The sequence below is a fragment of the Morone saxatilis genome, unplaced genomic scaffold, assembly GCF_004916995.1.
Source record: "Morone saxatilis isolate NCDOM2014 unplaced genomic scaffold, NCSU_SB_2.0 Contig14, whole genome shotgun sequence".
NCBI lineage: Eukaryota > Metazoa > Chordata > Actinopteri > Moronidae > Morone > Morone saxatilis.
This window is the reverse complement of record NW_023339696.1, coordinates 10,357,014-10,369,966: the sequence shown is the minus strand read 5'-3', so window position 1 is coordinate 10,369,966 and position 12,953 is coordinate 10,357,014. Positions and strand designations below refer to the sequence as shown.

The following is a 12,953-nucleotide window of genomic DNA, read 5'->3' as shown; positions in this document are numbered from 1 at the left end:
TAACTGTGTCTGTGTTGGTTTACATTTGGTAAATTTTCATTTGGCCACTGTTTGTGTGCATCTGCTGTGAGAGGCAGGGTGTTTATATCTGTATACACCCTCTGATGTTAAAATAATTTATCCACCATATGGGTAGATGATACAAAGATGATTTTACCAAAATATAATAAATTATGGTGTTTTGGTGTGTTTTTACACATGCTGTATGTTGAACTTCAGATGCAGTGCACATTGTACACCACATATAAATGATAACACAGTGATTGCCAAATGAACTGGGCCAGTAATTATGACAGTAATGTGGGACTTTATTAATCCCCTTTGTGTGAGTACTGCGTTAGATTAAGGATGATCTGCCCAGGCAGATAGACACATATACAGATCTCTGTCTCTCTCCCCTCCTCCTCCAGTCCATCACACCACAACACATTACACGCACGTGACGCGTACAGCACAAGAAAACGGCACACGCACACACACAGCCCTAATGGACATCCAAACGCAGAAGCTCTTTATCTCAAAAGGAGCACAATCATTTAGCCAGGAATATAGAGCACTACAGAGCAGTAATTAATCTGTCTGTGGTTGAATTTTAATTACATGTTAGCACTGTGCCCAGTATTGTCTTATGTGTGTGTGCTGTCAGGATTCTTATCTTACACTCTCAGTAACACACTCCTTGGCTGTAGCACAGTGACTATAGCTCCCCACCACCTGCTGTTGTGTTAGAACAGAAAGCCAGAAAGAGACGCATACAGTTTGATCACAGTGTTGGGGAAAACACTCTCTGTTTCTGAAGACCAGGATGACTGTCATTAATTCCTATGTGTGGGGTATTTAAATGTAACTAGGACAATGCCGCCTTTACCTTCTGATATTGTCATGTGATCTTTTGTTCAACCAAAAAGTTAGACATTTTGGGATATTCGCTTATTTGCCCTTTTTTGCTCTGTGCTCCAGTAACAGCTGAGCAGACCACCGTTTTCTCCTTTCCTGTACTTACATATGTACTTATGCTATGTGCTAAACATAAGCTAACTAACAATTAATGTAAATGAGCTAGTTAGTTTGCTAGCGTTTTATGCTTCTCTGGGCTGCATAGGGGTCTCTTGGATATGGCTGTTTTATACTTCTAGCTACATGTTTTGTACTTGTCTCAGTTCCTCTGCAAACCTCTGTGACCACCAGTTACCCATAACACCCTTCTATGCGTAATGTAGTGAAAGGCAAGTCACCATTTGACAGTGGGTTATGTTATTTTGGCAGAGTTTTTGGTTTCATTGTTTTTCTTGTGTCAGCTCGCCCTGCCACTCTCCCTCTCAAACCCCTGTAATAACTGCTGCAAGAGTAGCTCCATTAGTCACTGATAACACTAAAGCTGAGGTGTTTAAAGAGGATACATATGATATATGACGAAACTACGCCTGAGCTCATGATACTGCATCTTTTCTCCTCGCTGTCAGCTTTGACCCTGCCCAATGGCTCTACTGTCGTTTGAGAGAAATAGATCATTCATGGCCACTCTAACCTGAGCAAAGGCTACCTTTCCCTTCTAGTCATTAGAGCAAAATATCCAAAGACAACAATGAAAACAGCCTCTCATTCACCAACCGCAGCTCTCAGGTGGACGGCAGACTGGCTGAATACAATGGCAGGTAGGAAGAGCATCACAACAGCTGGCATGTTTGAACAATATGTCTAAACCCTGAATGAGCCAAGGGAAGCAGGAAAGATGGCGCTTAATGTTAATGCATTAATGTTGCCAGCCATGAGCGCGATCAGAGTGTCACTCAGGGGTCCTCTTGAGTGGGTACTCTGCCTTGATGCTTTTCATCTAGCAGGGAGATTTATGTATGCTTTTCAGCCGTCTTTCATCTTTGTTTTGCCCAAACAGAAATCTAATGAAATGTAATTATTGATCGGTGCAACAACCTCCTGAATGTCATGAACTCCTTCACTATCCGTCTCTCTCTCATCCTAATGACACTCGCAGTAAACACAGATTGTCTGAAATGTTCAATAAATAATACTGTGAAGCCGTAGTTTATTAAAAGGGGTGGACAAGATCATGTAAAGTCATTTCAACTATCAGTTCACCGTTGAAATAACTGGTTTACTTTTGCAAGCGTGGAGAAAAAGATGGGTCTTGGTTGTTTGGGGTCGTGAGCAGTTTCTTGAAACTGCTATAGACTGCTGTGTGTTTGTCCCTGGTGGTTAGTTTCACCTTGTGACTGCTATTCCTCTCTGTCGAGTTTGTCATGCCATGTGTTTGTGTGATTTTCAGGACTATTCCCCTATCTCCTCATACATATTTAACACTGTTGCAGTTTTAACACAGATTAATGCTGATTATACCATCAGTGAACCCAACATAAACTATCTGTAGGCCCAGAGCAGTTTTTCTAATTGTTTAAACCTGTATTAATTACATAAATTTTTAGCAGGCTCCTTGGGGGCAGCACAAGCTGTAAACACAGCTTTGACATATTATCAACCTTTAAAGTTGGAGAATGAAGTATGGAGGAGGACTTCAGAGTCGGCTGATGCTTTGTATGTCTGTCATGTGTGTTTGTATGTGACTAAATACAGGTTCCTCTTCTATTATGCCCGGCCTGTGTCATTGCAGCGGAAATATTATGCCAGACTCCAACAGCTGTTCAGTCAGAAACACACCGCCATCAACATTCCAGCTGGGAATACTCTGTCTCAGCGCCTTGCTTCTCTGTCATGGTTGGCAGATGGAAAATTTTGACATTGTGATGTAGAACTTACAACCTGATCTTGTTCGCTGGTGCACACTGGCTCTGCCTTTCTTCTTCCATACCTTGCTTTTTGTAGCTGTATGTAGAGTCACAAGTCAAGATCCCAGCCAGTCCTTGTCCCTTTTTTTTTTTTTTTCCATTAGCTTAACACAGCTATCCTTGGTTGGAGCTCTGTTTGTGTGTGTGTGTGTGTGTGTGGCAGTTGAGTCCTACATGAACCCTTGGCATTCCAGCAGAGCGGCATAAGTCACCATCAGAGCCGGATCAATTTCCCCCCGGCCCGGAAATAGGCCTACGAGCAGTCGAAAATCTCCGTCCTGGAGCGCTCTCTCTCCAGCACTTGTCGTTTTCCAAATGTATGGAAAATAGTTTCCATGTGATGCCCCAGTCCAGCCTGTCAGGGCGACCAAAAGTGACATTGTCATTGGGCCAAGTGGGTCAGTCAGTGATGAGTGAAAGATGTGGGTGTCAAATGATGTGCCACAAGGGGCCGTGGGATAGGGTCACCTAACTGGCTATCACTGCTGCTGTTACTATTGTTGTGCTGCTTGGTCCTGACTTGATATGAGGTCTTTGTCACTATGCTGCAGACAGCTCGTAATCCCCCAGCTTTCTCTCTGCTATGGCGACTGTCCCCAGGTATCAGGACCATGCAGTGAGAGCAGTAATCCTGGTATTTTCCCTTCCGTGTTTATTTTTATGATTGCTATAAAAATATACTGTTGAGTCAAACGTTGGACCTCAAGCAAGAACATTTTGTTTCTATTCAAAGTATTGTATTCCAGATGTGTACCTATAAGGACAGTCTGCTGCTATAACAAAGTTAAGATGTCAGGTTGACCTCCTCCTCCTACCTTAATTGTCTCCCTAGATTTAATAATAATACAATCAATCTAATATCAAGCTTCTTTGTTTGTTTGTTTGTTTGTTTGTTTGTCTCCTCTCTGTCTTTCAGTACCGGATTGGCCAGCTGTACATGATCAGTAAACACAGTCATGAACAGAGTGAACGTGGGGAGGGGGTGGAGGTGGTCCAGAATGAGCCGTACGAGGACCCCGAGCACGGATCAGGCCAGTTCACAGAGAAACGAATCTACCTCAACAAGTGAGTGTCTTCCTTTTGCCACATGTGTTCAGTTTCATTAAATAAATTATTTATAATCTGTGTTTTACAGACTTTATACTGTTCCAATATTTCACACTAATAATCTTCATTCTATCTATCACAAGTCACCGTTCATCAGGCTGCTGCTGATAAAGCTTTCATTGAACAAAGAAAAGATGATGTCATTTTTTCGCTGCATTGCTGTCACTGACACTAACTGGCTGCAATACTTGGTGTTAAGACAAAGAATAGTCATAGGTTTAGATGTCTAATGATGCGTTCATGTCATCATCTGTAGGCTTTCTTATTAAAATAAATATCTGAGTATATATAGTCGCATAAAGAAAATCATAACATATGTGTATCAGGTATCATATCACATCGTACAGCTTTGCCAGCTGCAGCACTAAGAGTTGCTATTGTGTTTCACAAATGAGCAAGGGACAAATGTAGTCAGGTTTCATCTCTCTCCAGCCTTATTTTCCAGCTCAGAGCTGGCCCTGTGCTTTGTTAAACTTGATAAGCGTGAAATTGAGTAAATGCATATTTCTGTTATGTAGATTACAATTGAATTAGCTGCTGTGTGCTGTTTGAAGTATGGTCACCTCACTCTTGTGGATCGGCTCTGAATGTAAACCCTCATCACAACATTTTTATTTCTGTGCAGCATCAAAATATTATGAACATTTGTACATGATTGATTTAATTATGGACTTATGGACTATAAAGTTCAAGTTTATGTTCAAAGGTGGTTCATTTCTGGCCAGGATTTGTTTTTTAACTTAGCTTTTTCTTTGTGCATAAATCAGTGCATGACTTACTTCTACAGCAATAATTCAAGTAGCTTATGGCCATTCATATACACTAGGGCTATCATAGCCCGGTCAATGAGTTCAATAAATCCACACCAAATGCTTGGCAGGAGCACAAATCCATCAAGTCAGCCAACTCTTATCAAAGTAATGTAATTGTAAACTATTGATTTCCATAGACTGATTGGAGCACAGGTTCAGCTGCAGTGCACTCGAGCTGGTGTGGATTCAGTGTCTTGCTTGAGCGCCCGTCGGTGTGGACAACTGAACCGAGACTAGACCAAGACATCCAGTTCAAACTAACCCACTGCGTTGTTTCCAGGACTTTCCAGGACTATCACAATGCAGTAACCAGACTATGCTTACATTAAAAACAGCACATGAGACGAGAAAGGAGGCTTTTTTCTTCCATGGTGGTAGAATGAAGCCTGGTTACTGAACAACAACGTGACGACACCCACCTGTCACATAAAACATAAACATTTAAACATGAAAAGTAAAAACAGGTTAATTTTTATCAATATCATGAAGAAACACAGTATTGGCGGTAATGCTCTGTCCGGTTGCATTCACTGTAGAGAAAAAATGACTGCACTACGCGAGTGTGTACGTAGAATATAGAAGTGTATTCGACTTGAGACACAGCAGACATCAATTGTTAGCTAGCTTGTTAGGTGTCCAGTTGGCTAGCTAATCTAAACAATGCTAACATTAGCTAGCTTAAGATGTGACTTTATCTTTTAACCAAAATTCAAATCAAAATGTTGTTGTCCTGTCAATATAGACGAGCCTAGCATATAGCTAAGTATAAGAAAGGAGAAAGTTGACTGAGGTTCCAAAAGGGGCGGGACTTATGAAGGGTCAATTACCCGTCCTTATGGTACCTTTGGTGCTCTTGCCCCATTTGCTACACTCATAGTTCTTTAATGCTCAAACTTAAGACCAGTGTATGTTTGTTTCTGCAGAATTTAATTTCCATCTTCTTTTGGTAAAGATGAGTGATAAATCAACACTGAGCAGAATTAAATACCGTTACAGGCAACTGAGCCGCTCATTCCCAAAAGTAAAATAATGAGACAAAGATAAAGAGAGAGAGAATGGAGAATGGAGAAAGTGAGAGGCAGAGAGGCTGAGGTTCTGTGGTCAGAAGTGACAAGTAAGTGGGCCTTTGGGATATGTGAAGTGTCATTGACAAACTCAGAGGAGAGGAAGGTTTTGTGCTGTGTGTGTGTGTGTGTGTGTGTGTGTGTGTGTGGGCAGATGAGAGATGAGGTCAGTGTAAGTGATGGATAATTTGAGCAGTCACTGTCGGTGTTGGACGCCGCGCTTGCCTCTCTCCACCCACAAACCACCTGTTACCATGTTATAGCCGCAGTCTGTGTGTGTGTGGGGGGGGCTTGTATTTGAGGACATGTGACCAGTCTGCTGTGTGTGGACACTCCCCTGGCTGTTTGACAGTCCATTGGAGAGAGACCAGAGGGAACCGTCTCTTGTCTCAGTGGTCCATACAGACTCTCAGTACAATCTCCACATTCAATTACAGTTTCTAGACACAGAATAGGAAGAGAAGAGGGTGATAATGTGTGAATTAAAATAATCAATGGCTGGTTTAAAAGAGAATTATCCTGAAAGTGAAATTTTGCACAACTTAATGATGGCTTTGCGTCCAATTATGCTGCTATTTGCCAGACTTGATTGGCGATTTAGGTTGGTCTGTTTCTAATGGGACTCGAAAATAAGTCTGTACTCGCTTTTCTTTCTATTGCCAATCATCAGGACTATTCCATTTTTGAAAGTATCAAAGTTTCAAAAGGAAAAACTGTTCTATTCACCTATGAATTCATGCATTTCTCAAATCTGTGGATTACCAATTTTCCCTCCAGTTAACCAAGGTTTGGCCCCCGTTGTTCCCCTTCCTCAGTAATCGTTTGCATTTTGATTGGGCGCCCAATAAGGTGCTCGGCTACTCGGCCACAACTGTCAGCATTTAGAATCCATCTGCGCTGAGTAATAGCTGGTTCTCTGTACTTTCCGCCCTCCATGTCTCTCTCTTTATCTATTACTGTGCAAGCTCTGGCGAAACTCCACTGCAGGGTGTAGGGTGTAATCAGTGTAATCAGCTCCCCCAGAGGCCATCATGGCTGCCTTGTATGGCCTCCATTATGGCTCCACACAGCTGGATGCTTGTCATTGGCTTTCTGGGTGATAGGGTGAAGGAAAAGAGTGGAGAGGACTACTTTGACTGTACAGCATACAAGCTATTTGTCTCATCAGTCCTCTAACCTTTTTATTTTATTCTTATTCTTCTCCTTCACTTTACAAATCCATCCTCTCTTCTTTCTCTGTGTTTCAGCAAGCTGCCCAGCTGGGCCAGAGCAGTGGTTCCTAAGATTTTCTATGTGACAGAGAAGGCTTGGAACTATTACCCGTACACTATCACAGGTAACGCTTTAATTACACATCCTTGTGCCTATTTTGTCTACAATGTACACTCAACCTTCATGAAATAGCATGTGTGCCACCATTGTTGTCTACAGAATATTATATTATGTAACAATAACCATATAATTGGCTTAAATAAGTAGACAGCTTCTGTCCCTTTGAATAAGGAACTCCCTTTGTTGGATGGCTTCCTGTTTATTTGTACTAGAACAATGTACACACACACACTAGGACCTTTAAAAACATGGCTCTGCTGACAAGCTGGCAGCCATTATATGGGATCATTGGGAGGGCAAAAACACAACCCACGATGTGTAGAGGGTTAGAGAGGGCTGGAGAGACAGAGGTCAAGAGGGATGGTGGAAGTGATGGGGAGTGGACAGGCAGGTTTAACTGGAAGATAAAGAGAGAAGTGTAAGGCCAAACAAGTGCACAAGTTTAAAACACCATCACAATGTGGTTCTCGACTGTAGTTTGTGTCTCACAGTGGAATGTGTTTTGACTTTTTCTCAATAATTTGCATTGATATTTTGCTGCTGTTACATTTAAAAAGAACTATTTAATTCAAAGTGCCTCACATTGAGCACAGCAGCAACATAAATATGACATTAGCCCTGCACAATATTCTTCTTATCTTCTTATTTTTTAATTGAATTGAGTGGTAATACATATAACATATAGCATAGGCTGTACAGTGCATACGTGTATGTATACACACAAGAATCTGGGGGTCACATAATATGACCAAACCACCTTTTGACCACCAATCTAAACACACCACATGTCATAACCAAAAAAGCCAATAATTTATCAAACAAACAAACAGCGAAAACAAACAAGTATCTAAGTAATTATTTTAGTGACACCAGTCACAGCGTCAACAGTTTGTATGATGATAACATAAGATATGACTGCACCTGTTATCTGCAGCTCTTCGTATGTTAATGTGGAACACTGAAGACACTTTAAGTGGGTTTCTTTTTTTAAATCATCATCGGGATGAATTGTCCTTCAGTTTTCAAGCTTCCACAACAAACTTGACACAAACATGATATTTGTCAATGTGCCAGACAGCTGTTTTGATGTTTTTCTCCATTCATCCTAAATATGTTGTGCAGAGGGATTCAGTGCGATCATTACAGTCTGTCAACAACTTCTGAAAGTGTAACTTTTATGAGAAGCAGAACTACTTTACAGCTGACTTCTCTGTGCTGAGTTCCCTTAAAAAAACTGTTCACAAAGTTCTCTTTACGGACATAAAGCTCAGCACAACAGTTGATCTCACATATAATAATATAATAATATATAAATTCACTAATGCAGCTAAAACCCTTTAGAAAATGATCATGATCAACTCTTCTATTGTATTTTTCTCTGCCAACAGTTATACTCTGTCACTCATAACACAATGACCTGAGAGCTAATAACCCTTAGTATTACTATATGTATGACTAATGTCTTTTATAGCTTTTACTTGATTTTATTTTTGTATAAACCAAAACTCCCATACAACACACTAGATAGCACCTTTTTATTCATGAATTGTACTACTTTATATTTGTTAAAGAAATTATTTCCCTAAACTAAGGCAGTGCAATGCATGTATACATTCACTATACATACTTGTACAGGATAGTCTGGTGTTGTGTGGTGCATTTTGGTGCCACAACCTCTGATCCATATCACACCTCATGTCCCCTCTTGCACTACAGCTGAGAAATATTCTCTTTTTGCATGCCTGATCCGTCCCGTGCAATCTTCTGCAGACATCCAGCTTTTATTACATCGAAGAGGGACATCTGATCATGTGGCTGGTGGTCTTCCACTGTTACTGAGAAAACTCATTCCCTTTGCTCTTTTACATACATGGCATGAAATTAAAAAGCATAATAACATGGATGTGTGCTCTTTCCTATTCTTTTTTTAGATATAATTTTGTGTTGTGTTATATTTTAAGCATAAATGTAACAGTTTTTGAAAAAGTGATCTGAATAAATATAGAGAAATGTGTGTTACCGATTGTAAAAAAAACTGTAAATCCTACAAAAAACCAGCTGATAGATCATAAAAATACCATCATTGTAGATATTACATTGCCAGTAACTGTGAGCCCTGCAGCATGCAAAACAACAGGGTAGCAGCTGTGCGGGGACGTGCAGCTCTTCTGTATGTACAGTATGTCCACGTGAAAAACACATGTGACTAAATATGCCCTCAGTAGGACCATGCACATATAAAAATAGTCACGCAGATTTAAAGGGGGAAAAAATGGGACTGTGTCATAACAAGATGGGCTTGCTGAGACTGACGTGCTATTGCTGAGGCTTAATGTTCCTGTTTCCATTTTGAACTAAATAATTTTTTCATCTCTATTCTCTTCTCATCTATGTCTCACTGCTTCATTCCTTTGGTGTCTTCTACCTGTCTGCCCCCATCACACACCTCCCCGTCCATTATACTGATGGCCTCTGCTGGGAATATGGTCAGAGTACACGGTGAGTAGTTCCAGTGCGTCTGCACCGATGCACACACAAAAACACTTAGATCCAAAAGCTGACATGTAAATCTTTGTGCTAGAGGTTAAAGGTGAGCATGGCTACACGTCCTGAATTTTACACTGTGTTTGTATAAGCTGTGCAATAACACACTAGTGCATTGCGATACAGTCTCTAGTGTGTATGTGTGCGTGTGTGTGTGTGTATGTATGTGTGTGTGTAAGACATAGAAAGAGAGAGATACTTGTCTGTGACATTCTGCCTGTATTATTCTGCCCTTTATTCATCAGATTGTGCTCAGTGCAAATTAAGTCTAATCCTAACAGAAACAACATCTTGTCTCAGATTTTAGCATTTTACATGCAGTGACATTTAACTACAACCATCTTTGAAACACATGTAATTTCATATCAGTCAAAACACAGTCTGATCTGCAACCTTGATTAAATCCAAACATAATGTTTCATTTTTAATTTTTGAATAAACTCTGAGTCAGAGTCATGGTGGCAGCAGGCTGAGCAATGTAACCTTAATGTTCTTCCTCTGGAGTCTCGAGGTATTCCCAGACCAAGTGTATTGTGCGGATGTGCCTGGAATACCTCAACAGGGAGGCATCCATGATGAATGCTGACTAGATTCCTGACCAACTGGCTCCTTTTTATGGAAATTATCACCAGTTTCACACTCAGTTCATTCCACATATCTGAGAGTGAACCCAGACACCCTGCGATGGAATCTCATTTTGGCCGCTCTGAAATAAAATAGTTTCATTTACTATAGAGGTCCTGACCATAAAATAAATGTAAAATCGACTTGTACAAGCATCACCTTCAGGCCCAGATCTTTCTTTACCAATTGTCGGATACACCTGCATCCCTGCTGCACCAAGGCGCCTGTCAATATCAACTAATCAAGCAAATTTCCCTTTAAAAACATTAGGAAACCCCACAGCTCTCAACAGGAATAACTGGTTAATTGACTGTCACTAAGAAAAAGCACTAATGATTTGCTCTGGGACATTAGAGGAACATTAGCCTGCCCACCTTATGTCTAAGGCAGCAAGGAAACATCAATGAAGCACAATTAAAATCAGCAGCAGGCTGATCTTTTCCCCAGGGTCTGTACAGAAACATCTGTTAGATGGAACATCTGTGAGGAAGGTCGTGCCAGTTGATGTGAAAGTAACTTTTTCTGATTTAAGATTAAGAATATGAGTGTTGCTGAAAATAAGTCTCCCTTTCATGGAAAAATATGCTGTAGCTTTACAAGGACACCCACAGTATCCTCAATTCAGCAATCACGATTTTGATAAGAGCCTCTGACGAAACAAAGGTCCACTTCTAAGTTAAATATTTATAGTCTGTGTTGATGGTGCTTGTCGTAGTCTCGCTGCCTCATGGGACTGATTAAGCTCAGGACTCTTTTGTTATGATTAGCCCAAGGTGGGTGGTGATGATGATGCAAAAGATAAGGATAACGGGCAGTGGCAATGATTTGAATCGTTAATCAACATACACTGATCAGCCATACCATTATGAGCACTGACAGGTGAAGTTAATAACACTGATTATCTGGTTATCATAGCACCTGTCAGTGGGTGGGTTATATTAGGCAGCAGGTGAACATTTTGTCCTCAAATCTGATGTGTTAGAAGCAGGAAAACATTAGCAGCCAATGAGGATTTTGAAAGCGACTTTTGAACAAGGGGCCAAAAATTTCTGAAAATGGCTAAGACCAACTTGGGTTCCAGACATTCTTTCCCAAAAAACGTTGCAAGCTCTTGTAAGGGTGTCCGGTTTCCTTTGGCAGTGGTCAGTTTTTTCCTATTCAAAAAGTGCTTTTTAGGAAAGGAAAAAGAGTGAAACTGGAAAGGGCAATTGGGGCCAAGGCTTCAGTGGAATTGCACATGGGTTAGCGAAGGCTGGCCCGTGTGGTCCCGACCAACCAGAAGAAGCTACCTGTTAGCTTGTTTTAGCCCATAAATTATTTTTTACGGTCATGTAACTGCAATCATGTTGCAAAAGTTTTCAAATATTTTTTACCAGGATCTCCTTTGGGCTTTCCCGGCAGCGGTCCAAAAAATTTTCTCCAAGTGACCCCAAATATTCTCCTATTTGTGCTTCCAGTTTTTTTATTTTTGGGAACCCTGGCCTGCCTAGCATCATATGTTTTTTACATGCCAACATTATAATTAGTGTTTGTTCAATTAAGAAACTTGTTTTAAACTGCCCATTGGGGTTGGCTTTATCCTCTTAGTCCCCTGTTTTCAAGTTAGCAGTTGTATGAAGTGAAAAAAAATTTAAAATTTTGCCAACCTTTTGTAAGAAAAAAAAAAAAAGTTTAATGATACTCAAGATTTAGAAGGATTAAAAGTTCAAGCGCCAAAACAAACACAATCCTTGGGCAAAGTTAACCACTTCCAATGAAGTTGTGTGGGTTGCCAATCAGTTTTAATGAAAAAATCTGCAGCATGCCTTTGTTGAAGGTTTTAACTCCTTTAAAAGATTCCTGAACAATTTAAGAATATGTGAGGAAATGAACTAAACAGGAGCCCAGTTGGATGAACGTTAATTAGAAAACTCAGTCTTTTTTTGTTGATGACATCTGCCCCTAGGAATGAAGGTTTATTGTTATTTTTATCCTCTTTGCGCATGCACAACACATTTCTTTGTCAATCTCCCCAAGTTCACTTAAGACCTGATTTTGCAAGCATTGAACTTTTATGCCACTGTTGGCATTAAAATTAAATTAGTTTACGATCCACACCACCAGCCCTCTCCTCCTCTTCCAAATTATTTTGCCCTTTTTTTATTACACACACACACACACACAACACACAAAAACAACACACACACACAACACACCCACACCACAACACCTTACACCTAACACCTACACACACACACACACACCACACACAAACCACACCCACCACCTATGTATTTCAACCATGAAGCTCCCAGCTTAAGCCTATAGCTTCTTCCCTCTTTTCCATCTGCCTGTCTCCGTCCTGTTGCCCAACACCATAACACACACAAATTTCCAACAAAAAACCCGGCTTGTTAATATCAACATCTTTTAATTTTACCAGTATTTCCACTTCTTTGGTTTTGTAAATAATTTTACCTTTTAATCTAAATCAAACTGTTGTGTTTTTAAAAATTGAAATGAATTGAGAAAGCAAGTCATTTAATTGCCCAAAAGGCAAACAGTGTTTGTGTTGTTCCTGTTGTTGTCTGTGTGTTCCCATGTTGTCTGTAGTGCTTCAATGAAGAAAAAGGGAAAATGGTTTTGCAGTAAACAAAGTTAATAAATCTTTCACTGAGAAAAGAATATCA

At 40.4% G+C, this 12,953-nt stretch overlaps 1 protein-coding gene across 1 annotated transcript in view; it reads left to right on the top strand.

Annotated features, from left to right (window-relative positions):
- The window catches only part of pitpnc1a (phosphatidylinositol transfer protein cytoplasmic 1a), a gene marked incomplete in the record, with an annotated part of 47,013 nt that overhangs the window by 25,924 nt on the left and 8,136 nt on the right, over positions 1-12,953 (top strand). The window contains 2 exon segments of the mRNA XM_035655783.1: positions 3,718-3,866; positions 7,032-7,120. Coding sequence (XP_035511676.1) covers positions 3,718-3,866; positions 7,032-7,120 — 238 coding nt within the window.